This window comes from Eumetopias jubatus, unplaced genomic scaffold (assembly GCF_037043125.1).
Source record: "Eumetopias jubatus isolate StellerSeaLion01/CBP00866 unplaced genomic scaffold, mEumJub1_p1.0 scaffold_6, whole genome shotgun sequence".
Classification (NCBI taxonomy): domain Eukaryota; kingdom Metazoa; phylum Chordata; class Mammalia; order Carnivora; family Otariidae; genus Eumetopias; species Eumetopias jubatus.
In genome coordinates, this window is record NW_028274812.1 from 9,293,305 (window position 1) to 9,311,116 (window position 17,812).

General features: G+C 47.5%; 1 protein-coding gene across 2 annotated transcripts in view; it reads left to right on the plus strand.

Annotated features, from left to right (window-relative positions):
* The window catches only part of EZR (ezrin), a 47,794-nt gene that overhangs the window by 20,363 nt on the left and 9,619 nt on the right, over positions 1-17,812 (plus strand). The window contains exons 3-7 of one of the 2 annotated variants that reach the window (XM_028103307.2): positions 2,692-2,775; positions 7,936-8,031; positions 8,922-9,196; positions 9,823-9,906; positions 10,800-10,946. In XM_028103307.2, coding sequence (XP_027959108.1) covers positions 2,692-2,775; positions 7,936-8,031; positions 8,922-9,196; positions 9,823-9,906; positions 10,800-10,946 — 686 coding nt within the window. Of the gene's footprint in view, positions 1-2,691; positions 2,776-7,935; positions 8,032-8,921; positions 9,197-9,822; positions 9,907-10,799; positions 10,947-17,812 lie in introns of those variants that run through there. The other variant, XM_028103308.2, reaches the window with a different exon arrangement.

The following is a 17,812-nucleotide window of genomic DNA, read 5'->3' on the forward strand; positions in this document are numbered from 1 at the left end:
TCTCAAAAAAGGAGAGTTGGGATTTAGATAGGTTTCCCTAATTGCTAAAATCTGATGTCTTTTAAAGCCCCTGGATAAGTGGACCAAAATATGTATATAAATGGTCCTGTCATCTGAGTAAATGCTTAAAAATTGATACAAGTTTATGCTGTATTTCATTAATAAAGATCCATAAAATTGATAATCTTAACAGGGTTTATAAACATGGAACCCTTTAACCTGCTTCTGATGAAGGCAGTGCCCTGCTGTGGTCCTTAGTCTGGGCAGCAACCTCCCTTCTCCTCAGAGCATGTGGAAATGGTAGGGGGCACTTTTAGATTCCCCCGGTGACTGCGGACACCTGTGTTTAGTAGGCGGGCTCAGGGATGCACTTGAGATAGTCTTGCAGAAGGAACACCTGCGCCCAGAGTGCCGGTCATGCCCCCTGTGGGAAACCTAGTAAGGGTAGTGACCAGTCCAAGAACGTGCACACCCGTGACTCAGAGCAGCTCAGCTGCAGGCCTCCAGCCTGCCGTCTCTCACGGGTTGTTCAAGTTCATGAGTTCTCTCATTTCAGCAGATTGTAGAGCTATATATTGATAAAATTAACTTGACTTTAATTTTAGGGGCATTTTTGAAAATAAAAATTGTGATATGTCCCCAAATCAGATCTGGGAATTACAGGGCCAAGGGACCAAACAATGGAGAAAAACCTGTGTCCTGTTGTTTGTCCCAGTTCTGTTTGTTATTGCAGTGCCAGAAAAACTCAACCTGATCGTTAGGTTTGCCATCTTTGTTTGAGGTAATATACCAGGCTTCATGATAGCCTGTGGGTGTTGGAGCTCACAGAAAGAATTCTCTGGGAAGACCAGACCAGCTAGAACTGGGCAGGATGGCCATGTTGGAGCAGTGGATCGCAGATTAGGTCTTGTGGTGGCAGATGTAGTTTATAGAGGTTACGCAGACCTTTTCATCATACTTAGTTTACCCTTTACAGACTACTGGCTTGTTACATCCATCCTCTTATTTGCTTTTTCAAAGAGTTGTGTTAGCTTTGAGTCAAATGTGAAACTGATGCAAACCTTAGAATGGTTTTTTCTATATTCCTGTTAATCAGTTTGCAATCAGTTACTCAGCAAAGTGTATCAAAGACCCTGTATTTGTAAGCCCCCCCCCCCCAAACCTTAGTTTTGGGTGTGATGTGTCGCTGTGGGCTTATGAGTGTGTAATTGGAGCTGCATTTGTCCCCTGGAATATTTGACTTTGGAGCTGATTTTTCATTTCTGATATGTGCATTTGGAACCATAATTGAGAAAGCTGTTTATCTTTTATGTTTCATAACAGCCATTTTGTGATTTAAAAAAAAAAAATAAATTATTGCCAGCATGGAAAAAAAAGAAACTTAGGTTTTTATATTTTAATACAATTGAAGAATTTAAAATATGCCTAATCTTTTTGTAAACTTGAGATTAGAGGGGAGACTTTTCTTGAAATCCTGGAAAGTTATACCTCACTTCTCTTTACTGTCAGCCAGAGAACCTTTAAAAGACAGTGGGTTTGTGTCAAAGTATCTCTTAGTTACCAGTCTTGAGGGTTAGAAGAAAAAATCCATGAAGATGGATTTTGTTCCTAAAGTAAGAACTAGTGTGGGCGCTGAATGTGTGTCTTGCGCCGGCTGGACACTTGAACCTCTGTCAGCTAAGTCTTAGTCCTATTACTGTGTTCCCGTGGTATTTACATCTGAGGCAGGAAGAATTTAGGGTCGATGTCTATCCAGCTTCTTACATATTTCACTTTAAAAATGGTGAAAAGCAAACATTTCTTAATCTTAAGCATTACTGTTGCTGTGTGGTTATGGTGTTTTCCTTTGGGACAGTGATGTTAAGTAGATTTGTCTGCTTTTCATATGGCTAGTAAATTTGAGTTTTCTCAAGTGATAAATTTTGAAAACTACCTTGAAGTGAATTTTTTTAAACAAACTCGATGGGAATTAGAGACCTCTTTAAGGCCCCTCTTCACCCCCACTTCAGTTCCTTGTGACCTGACCATCCCATGATGCGTCCGTCCCCACATTTTACTTCCGTCCTCTGCCTAGAGGCTCTCACAGGTTTGCAGTGAGGGGGATGTGTACCATTTTGCTTTTCATGTCTTTCATTCCTGAAGCAATTTTCCATGCTTCTACCTTCTTCATAATTGGCATTTTAAATTACTATAGGATATGCTCTTTGATGGGTCTTTAGTCATCTGACCATTTTCTCTTTTCACTGTTTAGTTTCCAGTGTTTCTAAACAGGCTGGTATGTTGTTCCTTCTCTCCTTTCACTTACTGTGTTGGTCTGAATTCTTGAGGAGGCTCACCACCCCACTGGGGCCTTCCTTGGCTGTCGTGAGGGTCAATACAGGTTGGTACATGGAAAAATACGTTAATGGTTATCAAAGTATTTTGTAGGAAAACAGCCTAGACTGAAGTGTGAATGTGCTTTATTAAAGCAAAGAGGGCATACCTTTGAGTCCAAACTGTGCAGTGCTGAGACTCAGCAGCTGTCTGCCATTGGCTTCTGTGTGTGTGCACGTGTGTGTTGTGACAGCACAAGAATGGGTGGGATTTACTCTTGCCATGTTGCTAAGTAGCTTTGAGTTTTTGCGGAAGGCTCAGATTATTATGAGAAAGGAACACTCAGTTAAGTATAATGCATTTTGTTCTGTTTTTTAGATCAATGTCCGAGTTACCACCATGGATGCGGAGCTGGAGTTCGCCATCCAGCCAAATACAACAGGAAAACAGCTTTTTGATCAGGTTGGTCTCTGTGAGCTTAGGAGAGAGAACTCCCATTTAGGAAAAAAGTTTTTTCAAATCTGAATAATTTTGCTGAGTGTGTTGGTTTGCTGCTTCTCTTTGTAGAGGAGTACATTTTCCCCTCCTTCCAGGGGGTTCACACTGTTGTAAAAACTGCAGGAGTAGAGTGTTCACAGCCGTGTGAGAGGAAATTTAGGGAATGCTCTGAAGTCTTTATCAGCACAGTGCTACATCCAAAAGCTCTGGCTCCCATCCCTCACCCCTAGGGGTCTTCATGGTCACTGCAGCCATCTCCTGCCATCTGGTCAGCAGGTCATGGTGCGGTGAGGGCCAGACACTGCCTGAGAGCCCAGCTGGAACCGGGCAGGCCATAGGTTCCATGTCCAACTGCAGCATCCATGAACTCACTCAGGTGTCAGCAGATGCTCTTCCTTGAGCTGAGCTGGGCAATAGAGCACATCTACATTTCCTGAATATTTCTTGCTGAGGCCTGAAGGTGAATGCAGAGTTTTGATAATCATGAGCCACCAAGAAAGCTGTGATAACTCTTCATTTAGAACAAGATCTGCCTCTCTGAACTGAGTAAATTCTGCTCTGGGGCCAAGGATCCAAGAGGGCAGCAGGAGCAGACATGAATTTACAAGTCCCTTGAGCTATAGCCTGCCTCCCTGAGAGGTCCCACTGATCGGAGAGGTGATGGTCTGTACCCTAGCACCAAACCCAGAAATGGGAGTGGGTGCTAATGGGAAATGTGGGAGATAGAATTCCAGCAAATTTTAAAAGGTATTGGTGATTCCCTGCCATGCTTGATGATCCCTCTTTCTCTTATCTGCCAAAGTGCACACCTAGTAGGTTAACCCCACCCCCACCCCCCACCCCCCGTGTGCTGGGCCAGCTCTGTTCTCAGCTCTCCTTGTGCTGCTGTGGTGAGGTCATCCCTGGCTCTGCCTTACCCTCTAAGGATAAAGGCATCTACTGCTCTGGGTGAGGCTGGACTTGGGGCAAAAATCTAAAGGTTTCTCTGGAAAGATAATCCAGAAGTAAGTTAAATGGAGCCAGCTGAGTGCCATGTGGGTCAGTGATTAGAACAGGGATGGGTAGGAGGCCCTCGGTCACCCGAGTTCTTGTCTGTAAATGAGAGCTGGGCTGTCCTCAAGCAATTTTTAGAGCAGAGTTGGAAACTCTAGGTTAGGTGGATTATAGAGTTTTGATGTCTCAGCCATTTAGCTGCCCTTGCCTTCATCTGCCTTGTTCCATTCACGTGTTGCTTCTCAGAAATTGTGTGAAGAAGCCATCAGAAGAGTCTGTGGTACTTCCGCAAGGTAGAACGGCCACTATCTCTTAGAAGATCCTTGTCTGCTCCTTGGGGTCCTTTGGAAGAGGGGAGGGAGTGGAGAGAGCAGGCGAGGCCTGCCCTGTTCCTTCAAATACTCCCCTCGGATGGTTCAGTTCTACAGACATTTTTAACTGCACACTCTTGTGCTAGGCACAGAGCTGCATACTGCACAAGATTATCTCTGCTTCTTGATCCAGGGTGCCATATTGATAGAACTCTACATTTTCCTAAAGGCTGAATAATTAAATCTAGTTTGGTGTTCGGATTGGTTTTAAGCCAGGTATTTTTCTAAGATTATCTGCTTACCAGTAGCATGGAGCTGTGGATTAATAGGTGTATAAAAAGTGGACCCTGAACTCAGTCAGTAGATAGGGGTTATTTAAAAAGTGCTAACCACATAAATCCAGTCAACATGCCAAGATTTGATAAGCCCTGTATCTAAATTATTCCAAAGCTCATTAGTCCCATCAACGATCCTATTCAGGCACCTGTTACTATTCCCCACCCCAGAAAGTCAAGCCCCCTGGTTCCGTGTACTAAACAAAAAGCAGGGCCACATCCCACTTTGACCTCTTTGGTTCCCAAGTCGTGTTTCCTGCCTGAATCTCCGCCAACCTCCCAAGACAGGTAATGAGATTCCACCACTGATCAGTTACTGGAAAGGGAAGTAGTGGGAGACAGAAAGATCCTGAACTCCACCTTCAGCCATGAGACCTGGATCACAAAGCTCTCTGACAGAGTTCACATTTAATTTCTTTACAGTTTGGTGTACCTGTCCTGAAAAGACCACATAATCTGAGAACGCTAAGGCTAGAGCAGACCTGAGAAAATGGCTGGCTGTATGTCATAAGTGAGGACATCAAGGCCCAGAGAGAGAAGAGAATTGCCCAAGGTTCTATAGCTTGCCAGGGCTGGGGCAGGGGTTGGCTCCACAGTGTCCCACCCTACTTATACTTGTCTTTTTGAAGATCCATTTGTTGATCCTTCCACATCCTTCCAAGGTAGCACATGACACAGAGAACATCCCACCTTCCTGTGTGTGGGTGGTCAGGACAGTTACTCAGTGGATGCCCTGGGTGCTTTCTGGGGCTCCTTCCCCACACCCCAACCAGGCCAGGCATGTTTTCTTCTTAATGTCTTCAGAGTCTGTGTCCTTTTCTCTGTTGCTCACCTGATGACCTTCTAGGTCTGTGAAGGTTGTTCATGGGCCAAACTACTAGTCACTAGAATATGGTCCTTAAATGGAATGGGTTGAAGGAGACTAGAGGTGAGTTAGTCAGAACCCTTCTCTCCCAACCCATGAGTTACTTCAGTCTCTTCTGCAAAAACTGGCCCAGCTCCACCCCAGGGCTCTTGCTTTATCTGCGCCTAGATACTAGTCCAGGGATCTGACGGAGGGCCTGAGCAGTGCCTTCTCGCTGCTAAAATTCCTGAGGTGGCAAGAAGGGTGTGACTCAGTGTGCCCATTGTTGCCATCATCAAAGCATATGTTCCAGCTGTCACTTCGGATTGAGCCAAGTAGACCTGTCCCGGCTTTTGCCTTTCCAAAACTGCCACTTAAAACACTGCCGAGGCAGAGGTAAAGGAAAGACCCCACACCTGTTCACATTGTGCTTTAATGATGTATATCAGCTTTGGGGTAAACTAAGGACATTGGAGGGAATGGTGAGGTGCGTTTTTGCAGGAATATTGGATTTCCCCATAAGGAGGACTTAGGCGTTGATTTTTAGATGGACTGAATGAAAGCAGGTTAATTCAGTTGTGCCATTTTAAGGAAGACACAGGAATAGAAGGTTTTGAAACACACTGCAGACAGTTATCTTCCAGTGTGATGGAAGATGCCATGGAGACATTTGGCAGATCGGGACGCCCAGGGACAGGCTTTTCACTGAGTGAGTGAGAGCCCTGGGTTATGTCCATGGCGTGGTTCCAGGGTCTGTGATCTGTTTCGTCAAGGGGCCTGGCCACATCATAGCAGAGGTAAAGAGCCATCTGTGCTGTGGCCATGGAAACCAGCAAGGGTCTGACTGGGATGGGGAGGGGAGTCCGGCAGACAGGAAATCATTTCAAACTGGTTAGGACCCAGGCTAAGGCTGAGTTCGGTGGATGGAGTACAGGACTAGATTGCTTATGAATGTGGGGCCTTCCTATACAATTCTGAAACAACCCAAGAGGAAGGCAAGGCAGGTTTCATATCCAAATGTTGAGATGGAGGTTGACAGGGAGAAATTAGCAGGATTGGGTACAGAAAACCTGGTCTTCATATCAGCTACCCTAACAAGACCTAGGCAGGGTTCGCAAGAGACTTGGGAGTTAGCACAGAACAGTCCAAGTTCTTCCACATCATCCCATGATGGAGCCTGCCTCCCGCTCTTTGGGGGAGTGAGGGAGCCAATGAACGGGTCCCTCTTTGGTGTATGTTGAACAGGCTCCTGGAGTTCCCGCAAGCATCTGGTCCCCCAGTGGACGAGAAAACAGGCTCAGAGCAGGAGTTTATTTGGAATTTCAGATTTTATTTTAAGCAAGTGCTCCAGATATCTGATTGGTCATTTCTCATGTGTTCAGACCTCTTTCCTTTTAAATGTGTTAGAAGCCATATATTTGAAGAATGGTAACCTCCTTATAAAGGCTTAGCATTGTATGTCATGGGATTTAAACTATGCAGCAAAGCATTGGGACTCGGTTGTGATGATGTCTAACAAGTGTCCCCAGCAGGTTGCTTTTCTAAGACACAGGAATAACCAGTGGGACTCTGTCTGTAATGGACCACAGGAGACTTTGTCTAGTACTGTGGAGAATTTTATTATTTATTTTTTTTAAAGATTTATTCATTTAGTTGAGAGAGAGAGTGAGCGTGTGTGCACACGACTACACGAGCAGGGGGTGAGGTCCCCAACCAACTGAGCCACCCAGGTGCCTCTGAGGAGAATTTTTTTTTTTTTTTTTTTTTTAAGATTTTATTTATTTGACAGAGAGAGGCGCAGCGAGAGAAGGAACACAAGCAGGGGGAGTGGGAGAGGGAGAAGCAGGCTTCCCGCGGAGCAGGGAGCCCGATGCGGGGCTCGATCCCAGGACCCTGGGATCATGACCTGAGCCGAAGGCAGACGCTCAACAGCTGAGCCACCCAGGCGCCCCTCTGAGGAGAATTTTAAAATACAAAATTCTTGCTATGACCTTGGGTTGAATTCTGCTTTCCTATATCAGAATTTCAAATTTCTGGAGGTTGGGAGAATGCTAGTCACCCCTTGGCATGTGTGAAGCATAACTCCCCTATCTCCCCACTTTCCCTGGAAGCTTGCCGCCATCTGTTGCCCACCTTTCCAGGGACTGCTGTTTCTCTCTTCCTAGTTAAGCAGAGGCCTGGGCCAACTGACTGGGAAGCAGGGACAGGCAACCAGAGGAGACCCAAGTGTTGCTTTGCTTCACTTAGTGACTTTCAACCCATTTTTCACGTGGGCACACCTGAAAGGAGACATTCACTCCTGGGATGCACACTTTCCCTGGTGTCCCCTGGGGGTCCCTGATTGTGTACTTACTCTAACTCAGCTGGTTGTCTTTACTCGGGAAAGCTAGTGGAGAATGGAGAAGTAGGGGTGCAAATGTATAAGATCTTAAGACTTTCTGAGATTTAAAGTTAATCCTGAATCTGCTCAAGTGTATGTTAAAAATAAATTGTTCACGGCTTTGGGGGAATAGCCTCTGTTAGTAAGTGGTTGGGATTCCTGTTGGGATGGTCTAGGAGAGGCGTGCCTGGTGTGACTGGGTGGCCAGCACCTCGCTCTCCTGGCTGCTTCAGTCCCTGCCCCGCCGTCTCTCTCACACAGGTGGTTAAGACCATTGGCCTTCGGGAAGTGTGGTACTTTGGCCTCCAGTACGTGGATAATAAAGGATTTCCTACCTGGTTGAAACTTGATAAAAAGGTAAGTCAGAGTTAACTATTTACAGGCTGTTGTTTGATTGTTGGTCTGCTCTGTTAACTTTGAAACTGGATTGTTTTTTGTTCTTGTTATTTGTGTAAAAGTTTTTACAGACAAAAAAAGGTTGCAGGTTTCCAGTAAATGGGGGATATTGGTTGGAAATTAGATCCTGGCATTTCTTTTTCCTGCTCACTCACTGGGGCATATGATGGTTAATTGCTTAGCTTTTAGTTGACCTTAGTTTCTTTTTCCCCAATGAAATTGTTAATCTTATAAACCATGAATCATTCACTGTTTTGTAAGAACCTGTTATTGCTTTGTTTGAACCTGTGTTAGATTATCTTCCAGCTCCAAAGACTGAATAATTCCATTAACAACTGTAAAGAAAAGCAATAAGTTTAAATGTGTTTTCTCCACACAATTTGAAAATGTCCCTTTTCCCAAACCTGTGCCGCCTTCCCATATTACTATAGTAAGTCTGGGGGCCATTAGGGAAGGGAGGGGAGGGAACATGAGTAGTCTTTAAATGGAAGTTCCAGGGTCCCCCAGCTTGACTGGCCACAGGGGCAGATGCCAGGTTCACAGGTCCCTAAGCAGGCTGCTTCTAAATTTGAGTTCTCTGGAATTGGGAGCACCTCCCCAGAAGTTAGCGGCCGGCGCTAGTGGCATGGCGGGTCACCAGCTGGCTGCTGCTGGACTTCAGCTAAGTGTGGGAGGGCAATAGGACTTCAGCTGGCCTTTTCTCATCTTATGTCTAAAAGGTGACTTTCGAGTAAATGTCACCTTCTCAACACTGGCCTGCAGGACCCCTTTGAGCCAGTAGTGAGGAACTGGTTCGGGGAGGCTGGTCTTGGCGTCCAGGCTTGCAGGCGGCATTTGGTTTTGTCATGCAGGTGTCGGCACAGGAGGTCAGAAAGGAGAATCCTCTCCAGTTCAAGTTCCGGGCCAAGTTCTACCCTGAAGATGTGTCTGAGGAGCTCATCCAGGACATCACGCAAAAGCTTTTCTTCCTCCAAGTGAAGGAGGGAATTCTCAGCGATGAGATTTACTGCCCTCCTGAGACGGCGGTGCTCCTGGGCTCCTATGCAGTGCAGGCCAAGTTTGGAGACTATAACAAAGAAACGCACAAGTCTGGGTACCTCAGCTCTGAACGGCTGATCCCCCAAAGGTGAGCAAGGGACGGCCAGGCCTGGACAAGAGCAGTGCTTGCATCCCTGAAGGGCGTAAGTGGTGTGTGTGAGCAGAAGCAGTCAGCAAGCGTGAGGATGCGTGATCCTTGAGGCTGGGACGAGCACTTCCTGCGCTGTGTGCTTACCAGCATGAACTGTGGCCTCCAGGAGGCACTGACCTACGAGAGCCTTCCCCTCGGGCACTGACCTGCCTCTATGGTCCATGATAACCGCAGCAGGAAGGGGTGCCGCTCTTCACAGGAAGAGCAGCTGTGTTACTGTATACATAATCACACTTCTTAGCTTCCCCTCGTGCATAGAGATTTGGCCCTGTTAAATCTGTTCTTATTCACTAATGGTCATATAAGTTACCCCTTTTGGAAGAAGAGTCCCCCTTAAAACATAAAACACCGTTTTAAAATTTTTCCAACAAGACTGGACATGTCTCATTCTAAGTCTTCTAAGTTGTTAATTGTCCAAAATGCTGCGTATTAGGAAGTAGAAACACTGTGGTGGTTTTATTTGGAAGAGAACTCAAGGTTTGCAGGTGGGTGGGGGCCCGCTGCTTACCTCTCATGGTCCTTTGTGGTGACCCTCCTGTGCCGCCTTCTTCTTTGCAATCCAGAGTCATGGACCAGCACAAGCTCACCAGGGACCAGTGGGAGGACCGGATCCAGGTGTGGCACGCTGAGCACCGCGGGATGCTCAAGTGAGTGCGGAATGGCTCCTGCCTCTCCAGCAGGTTGCCTTGGCATTGACCCCAGATAGGGTCCTCAGGGTGGTTAGCTCTCGGAGCCGCTGCCCTGGGCTTCAGCCCGAGCAGGCAGAGCAGTGAAAGGTAACAGTTGCTCCGGAGGTCTCTCTTAAATAAAGCCAGGTGTTCATGTCTGGGGTTAAGAAGCAGTTTAGGTTCAGCCTCAGGCCCTAAAGCCTTCTCCTTTGTTTTAGAGGAGAGAAGGTCTTGTGTCTAAAACACTTTTAGTCAAGAGGGCAGGAGCATTGTTCACAATGGGAAAAAATTGATCCCAAGTGGGAAACACTTACTATGAAAGAAGCACAAAGGAGGCATGAAGGAGGAACGTGATGTGACATGTGGCTATTAGGGGTAAGAAATGGCCAGATTCTCTGTTGCCCCAGAATCCTCACCTGGGGCATTAGCAGCAATTCTGTGCATTCCCCCAACCTCAGAAGTTCATTTATAGTTTGGGCCTCACAGATGTTGCGTCCTTCGGCTCTTGGCTGTCCTGAGCGTCTTTTGTGGAGGGAAAGAGCTCAAGGCTTAAGTGGTGGCTGCTATTGACGCAGACACTGGGGGTCCCTGCGGCAGCATGTGGGCAAGAGAAAGACTGCCTGCCAGGACGGTCTACAAGGAAAGCCTCCTGTGTCCAGAGAAGGAAACCAGCATGAGTCAGTTCAGTTCTTTCAGAGGGTCTAGAGTACATCAGTGGTCAGCGTCCAACAGCTCAGGGCCCAGGTGTGAATGGCCAACAGAGGGACAGCGCCACACCCACAGCTGTCCGCCCACCGTGCCAGAGCCGTGGTTTTACAGTTCCGGACACCACACGCACAGATGACCATTTCCTTGTTTGTTCTCCCCGCTAGGGACAGCGCCATGTTGGAGTATCTGAAGATTGCTCAGGACCTGGAAATGTATGGAATCAACTATTTTGAGATAAAAAATAAGAAAGGAACAGACCTTTGGCTTGGAGTTGATGCCCTTGGACTGAATATTTATGAGAAAGACGATAAGTGAGTTGAACTTTATAATTTCAGTTGGTGGGGGATTGGGGTTGGAAACAAGGGAGACATTGGTGACCATGCATGTGGTTTCTTTTGAGGTATTTTCTCTGGTGGCTTACCGGACCAGCGTGTGCATCTTCAAGGGCTTTTCAGCTGTGATGTGGCCACATTTTGTCAGAGGTTGGCTCGAGTTGTGCGCTTTTTGTCATCTGTCACCATAGCTTGTCCACCAGCTCAGTTTCATGCGCTGACCCATGACCCCACAGACTGGAGCTGCAGGAGGACCTCCCCTGCTCTCCGACGGAGGCCCTGCCACCAGCTGCCTAGGCATCAGCACATCCACAGATACCACCCAGGCAGCCCTCGCCGTGCTGGTGGTTTAAAGGTTGTGCTAATCCAACCAAGAATAGTTACGGTGCCTGTATCAGAGATCTTCAGGTTCTGTAAACAGTGGCTTATGTACAGTTTAGCTAAATCCTCTGAACCTGTGAGAGGTATCTGATGGCCACGTGTTAGCTCTATGTGTGTGTTGAGTAAGGTCTGCAAGAGCAGTAGAGAGCAAGCCAGGCCTTGCTGGCTGCTTTGGCCCGTCCCTGTGCTCACAAACACTGCAAATGTGCCTGTTTGTGCCTTTGAGTGATGGCTCTCCCACATTTCCTCCTGTTGCCCCTCCTCTCCACTGTTACTGCTCCCCAAAAACCGTCTCTCTGGCCTTCATGGGGGGGTGTGCCACTGCTTAGAACAGGCGACATCACACGAAGACTCTGCCTTCAATCTCAGCCATGTGTCTTCTTGCCAGAACCGGGGTACAGACAGCTTTCGCTTGGGTGGGACAGGGACCTGTCTCCTAGACCCTCCACTTGGGCCCAGAATTGGGTGGAGGAGAATCATCTTTGCTGGAAAGCATGGTTCCAGTCAGGAAAGACCCCAGTCAGTCATAGGAGCTCTGAGAACCTAGTAGTGAATTATCGAGGACTCTCGGTTTGCTGCCTCCCCATGTGTGCTGGACCCAGTGTCGTAGAGAAACATGAACAGTCTGGGAGGCTCAGGTAAACCTGTCCCTGGTCCTTCTGGAGGCCCCACAGTTGGAGGACAGTGGCTGGTCAAGGCAGTCCCCTCATGGGAATAGATGTGGGAGACTGCCTCTGTCTCTGAACTCATTTCTTGAATGACCCAATTCTGTGACGTAGCTGTGGCCAGGGCTGTCTAAACAGGTTTTTCCAGCAGCAGGAAACAGCCATAGGCAGGAACTTGCTGATGTCAGCTTGTAATTACTTCCAGCCCACGTAAATGTCAATTTTTTCCAAGTGAAAATTTGAGTAGTGCGGTTCATTCAGTCTCTTCCTGCTGTCTTCCCACTCCCCCAATTTACCAGTGAAACTGGTAGTTCTCTCAAAGGGGTCTTCTCCCCCAAGAAAACACTGGGGCATAGGGCAGTCCTCACTTCCTCCCTGCCCCTGAAGGCAACCTTCTTTTCAGTTAGGAAGAAAGACTTAACCAGATATTCAGTCAGTAGGCCTTTGAAGCAAATATTGACAACCTGGTCACCAGTGTAAGCAGGAGGCTGACTCAAGTCTAAGGAGTGCTGGGACGGCTCTGAGCTGTGTAAGCGTCGGCTCACTACCCTCAGTGGTACAGCTAACAGTGGACAACTGGGCGTTCATGGAGTGTTGTTCAAGTGAGAAATCGGATCTATTGAGTGTGTGAGTGCGGCGATAAGAGACTTGGTGCACCTGCAAATAAACAAATATACCTTTATCCTATTTTAGAATTAAACATATCCTGGTTGGGAAATGTCTCTTGAGGTCCCTTTTCACTGTATACGTAACCACTGAGTGGGAGCATGTGGGACTGAAAGCATTTGTCTTTTTCTTTCTGTAAACCCGTAGGTGAGGAAGGAACTTGGAGGGGGAGGAAATAGGCAGACCCCTTCCCTGAAAGGTGTCAGCTTGGAAACAGAGAACATTGAGATTAGCTGTGTTATGTGATCCTACCTGGCATCATCAGACCAAACAAACCAACAAAGACAAAACGATGAGAGGAACGTGCCCTTGCCCCCACGTTCTTCAGTACTGTGAGAGCACTTCTTCCCTCCTAGGGCTCCCCTCTCCTACACTCCTGAGTCCCGCAGTCTTCCTGGGCCTCCCAGAGGCGGCAGGAGTCTGGGTGGTAGACTCGGGCTCCAGCAGGTAACTCGATGGGCCCTTTAAGGGGGAGGATGCTGGAGAAGACTGCAGACAAGCTGCGACCGAAATAAGGGCCAGTCTCTTTTTCCCTTAAATTTCTCAGGAGTGAGTTGTAAATCACCTCCTCTGATTTCTGTTTCTGTCTTACTGGCTTCACTGTGTATGTAATGAGCCAGTCACTATGGCGGTTGTCACCGTGCGCTCTTGTCATTACCGCGCGCTCTGTCATCACAGTGTTCTCTGTCATCGCTGCGTGCTCTGTTGTCACAGTACACTCTCGTCACCGCGCACTCTGTCGTCACCACGCACTCTTATCGTCACAGTACACTCTGTTGTCACCGCGAGCTCTGTTGTCACAGCACACTCTGTCATCACCACGCGCTCTGTCGTCACCGCGCGCTCTCACGGCACGCTCTGTCGTCACCGGGCTCTCTCACAGTACACTCTATAGCGCGGTCGTCGTGTACAGCGTATACCTACTCTAATGTACATAGTGTAACACGGTGAACTATAATAGTGTATGTAACATGTATATCATAACATTTTAATATAAGCCAGTTATTAAAGATTTTATTTATTTGTCAGAGAGTGCACATACAAGGAGGGGGAGCGGCGGGTAGAGGGAGAAGCAGGCTTCCCACTGAGCAAGGAGCCCGATGCCAGACTCGATCCCAGGACCCTGGGACTATGACCTGAGCCACCCAGGCGTCCCGATAAGCCAGTCATTTATATTTCCAGTTTCTAAAACTAAAATTATGCTAATGGGCAGAATGCTGATTTTGCCCCCTCCCTTCGGTGTGCGTTACAGCTCTGTGCTCTCGTGTTAGTGGGTTACTGATCTATGTAAGAGAGGAGAGCAAAAGACAGTTCTTCGATTTCTGTGAGTTTTCTTTTATCAAATAGGCCAAGATCACAGTTGTCAGTTTCTTCTCTCCTTTCAGGCCCTTGGGACCCTAACTTGAACGTGGAACAGAATTTTCAAAAAAAAAAAAACCTCCTAATCTCTTACAGAGACTGTTGCAGGGACTCCAGTTAGTGCACCGAGAGTAAGAAGCTTAAAAGTTCACCTCAGACTGGCAGAGAAGAATTTGGCCTCCGCGTGTGGACGTGCGGGAGGGCAGGGGAGAAGCATGGTGCCTGGTTAAGCGTGGCTGGCAGCAGGCGCGCTCGAGGGGCGCATGGGAAAGTTCCTTCACATGCCTGCCCTGCAGAGTGGTGGGGGTGCACCCTACATTGGCCCCTGCAGATAGCGATGAGTGTCTTTGCTTCCATTGTAAGAATGTAGGCAGAGCCATCTGTGTGGTCTGCAGTGAGCTCCAACCCATCCCACCCCAGACCTTTTCTAAACTTTTTTTAATGAAAAATTTCAAACAGAGATTCTATCCTTGGCATTTCGCTTTTTCGTCTCTCCCCACCTGCACGTCACTGTACCCTCTAGCCCTCTCTTTTTCAAACCTGTTTAAAAAGTAAATTGCAGACATCTGTATACTGTCCCCAAAATGCATATTATTTACTAGAGCTCAGTATGTCTTGTCTTTTGAGGTGAAATGCATGATTCTTAAGTGCTCTTTAAGTCTAAACTTGCTGAGTTTAGACCGATATGTGCCTGTAAAATCCAGACTTGGGTAAAGACATCGAAAAACATTATCATTACCCCCAGCTGCATACTTTGAATTTAAATTTTGTAGCCATGTATTTTTTCACTTTGAAATCCTCTCAGAGTTTAAAAACGTTTGAAAAGTAGTAAGTACAAAGAATTCCCATCTGTCCTTTACCCAGCTTCCCCATGTGGTAACATCTGACAGAGCCATAGTCCAGGTATCCGTCGGGAAGTTAACGCTGACATGATACTGTGAACAATATACAGACCCAATTTCCATTTTAAACCAGTTGTCGCTAATGACCTTTCTCTGCCCCAGGATCCTGCCCAGACTCGCACCTGGACTTAGTCACCTTCTCCCCAGTCTGTCATGACCTTGACCCTTTGGAAGATCATAATGGCCATTAACTCTTTAGAAAGTCCCTCAACTTGAGGGCGCCTGGGTGGCTCAGTTGTTAAGTGTCTGCCTTCGGCTCAGGTCATGATCCCAGGGTCCTGGGATGGAGCCCCACATTGGGCTCTCTGCTCCGCAGGAAGCCTGCTTCTCCCTCTCCCACTCCCCCTGCTTGTGTTCCCTCTCTCGCTGTGTCTCTCTCTGTCAAACAAATAAAATCTTAAAAAAAAAGAAAAAGAAAAAGTCCTTCAACTTGGATCTGTGTAATGTTTTTCTCATAGTTAGATTTGAGTTTTGTTCTTTGGGCCAGAATCCCACAGGAGTCCGCCTTGTGTTCCCGGGGTCTCTCGTGAGGCAGCATGTGATGTCAGAAATCTCCCTCCCGGTGGTGCTAACTCTGGTTACTGGTCGAGGCACTCTCTGCCAGACTGCTCTGTGGAGTTCCTACCTTTGTAGTCCTTTGTGTAGTCCTAAGACACTTTGTAGTCCTAAGTGTATTTCAAGGACCATATTTCATCTATTCTAGCATCCATTCAGGAGTCAGCTTTTGAGAAACAGTGGTTTTTTTATAAATTTATTATACATGTATCTGTCTACTGAACACAGCCAATTTCTCTTCATTTATTCAGTTATTTGTATTAATATGGATTCACGGATATTTTATCCTCTGGGCTATAAATCTATTACTATTTTATTGTTCAGATTGTTGAGATTTGCCTTTAGGATCCCCTTCAAGTTGGCTCCTGTGCCCTTTTGCTCTGATCCCATTATTGTTTGAGTACTTCTTTATTTAGTGGCACCTCAAGATGTTTCAGGATCATCTTGTACTTCCCTGCTCCAGCCCAGGAATCCACTATTTCTGTAAAGAGCTCCGGTCCCTTTTATTGCAGAATCCCACTTTTTAAAAAACTGTGGGCCTCTGACCTGCATTCATGCATCTGAATGGCTGTAAATTGTTATATGAGCTTCCAGAGTCTTAAAAAGACAAACTTTACAGGCACTCCACAGAGCAGAGGGCTGGAGGCCGTGGTGACAGGACACCCGACCCTGAAAGAAAGATGCCTGTCTAACCTGAAGGTCGAGGGCTTTTAGGATCGACAGTGTTTTGAGAACCTCGTATAAAGCTAGGAGCCCAATTCCTGCCTCCTGGGCACTTGGAGAGTTGGAAATCTGGCTGCGGTTGTAGCCGCCCAGCTGAGAAACGAGCGCGAAGGGCTCTTGTGCCGTGGAGGGAGGTGCTCGGAAGCAGCAAACAGACGCCTACCTATTGGTGCTCTTCCGGCCGCTCCAGATAAGGACACGGGTTACGGTCAGTAGTGGGACTAGGTGCTATCCTGAGTTCCCTTCCAGTGCTCAGAGGCCTGCAGACACAATGACCTCTCTGGTCAATAGTAAAGCAAATTGCATGTTTGGCTGTGAGGCCTGTTGGCCAGATGTGTCTCAGCAGGCGTTGGTGAGCCTGTAGGACAGCTGTAAAAGGCGGATGCCAAAAAGGATTGATGCTTAAAACCACAGTGGGGCCAGCGCCCTGACATAGTTCCTCCAGGGGTGCAGAACCACTCTGTCCCCGAAGAGCCGTCTGTGGGGTTTGGGTGTCCTCTCTCGGCCTTCAGAAGTCACCCCACCAACTTGGCCTGGCTTAGGTTGTCATAGCAAGACCTACACTGCCCATGAGTTTTTTATTAAATATGTTGGTAGGGCAATAGGTTCTCCTGCTTATTTCCTAAATTGAAAGTTTTTATGGACTGTGGGAAAGGTTGGGTTTTGATGGCAGTATCTTTGGTGGCTTGAGCGTCTGTCATTACTTCTAGAATGGTGTCTGTAGTAAAATGTGTTGAAAAAATAGGGTGGGAGTCATGAGGTTAAGTAGAGCAATGTGGTCTTGAAATCATATGGTGAACTTCCCTGGGGATGCCAAAGAGCCAGAGTTTCAGCCAGTAGTGAGCAGTACCGGGGCTTTCCTTAGGGGTGAGTAGTCCTAGTGCTGTCTTAGACGTCGGAGGATGACAGGGGAGGGTGTCTGGCCAGCCAGGTGAACATGCCACAGAGCACTAAATGAGACCCAGAAGAGCAGAATCCATTCCAAGCCCTCAGCTCCTCAAGGACATCGAACAGTTGTACATATATGCACACCCAACATCAGAGCACCTAAATATAGCAAGGAGATACTAACAGATGTGAGGGGGAAATAGACCACAGTAGAAAAGAGTAGGGGACTTTATTACCCCACTTCCAGCAGTGGACTGGAGCCACCCCACGGGCTTTTCTGTTTCCATTGGTGAGCAGCCGCTCTGACTAGAGCATGCCTGGAAAACCCACGACATGATCTTTGCCATCAGAAAGCTTACCTGCCTGGTCCTCAAAGAGCAAATAAGAGTGGAAGAATTGAAAAAATGTTCACGTAGCACAAGAGACTACAGGTTGAGAAGGGGCAAGGTTGTTGAAGGAGGCTGAGCCGTTCTGAAGGGTGCAGGTTCCTGAAGGGGAGGGAGGAGAAGGGAGTTCCTCAGGCAAGGTGGGCCTGTGAGAGCCTGGGTGTCAGGAAGCTGAGGCTGGGTTAGAAGGCTCTTGGATGCTAAGTCGAGGCCCCTGGATTCCGTGCTGTGGAGCCTGGGGAGGGTGTTGGCAGTTTGGAAGAGGAGTGGGTTGACGACAAGGGAAATGCGTCAGACTAATGACTAGACGTGCGGTTCTG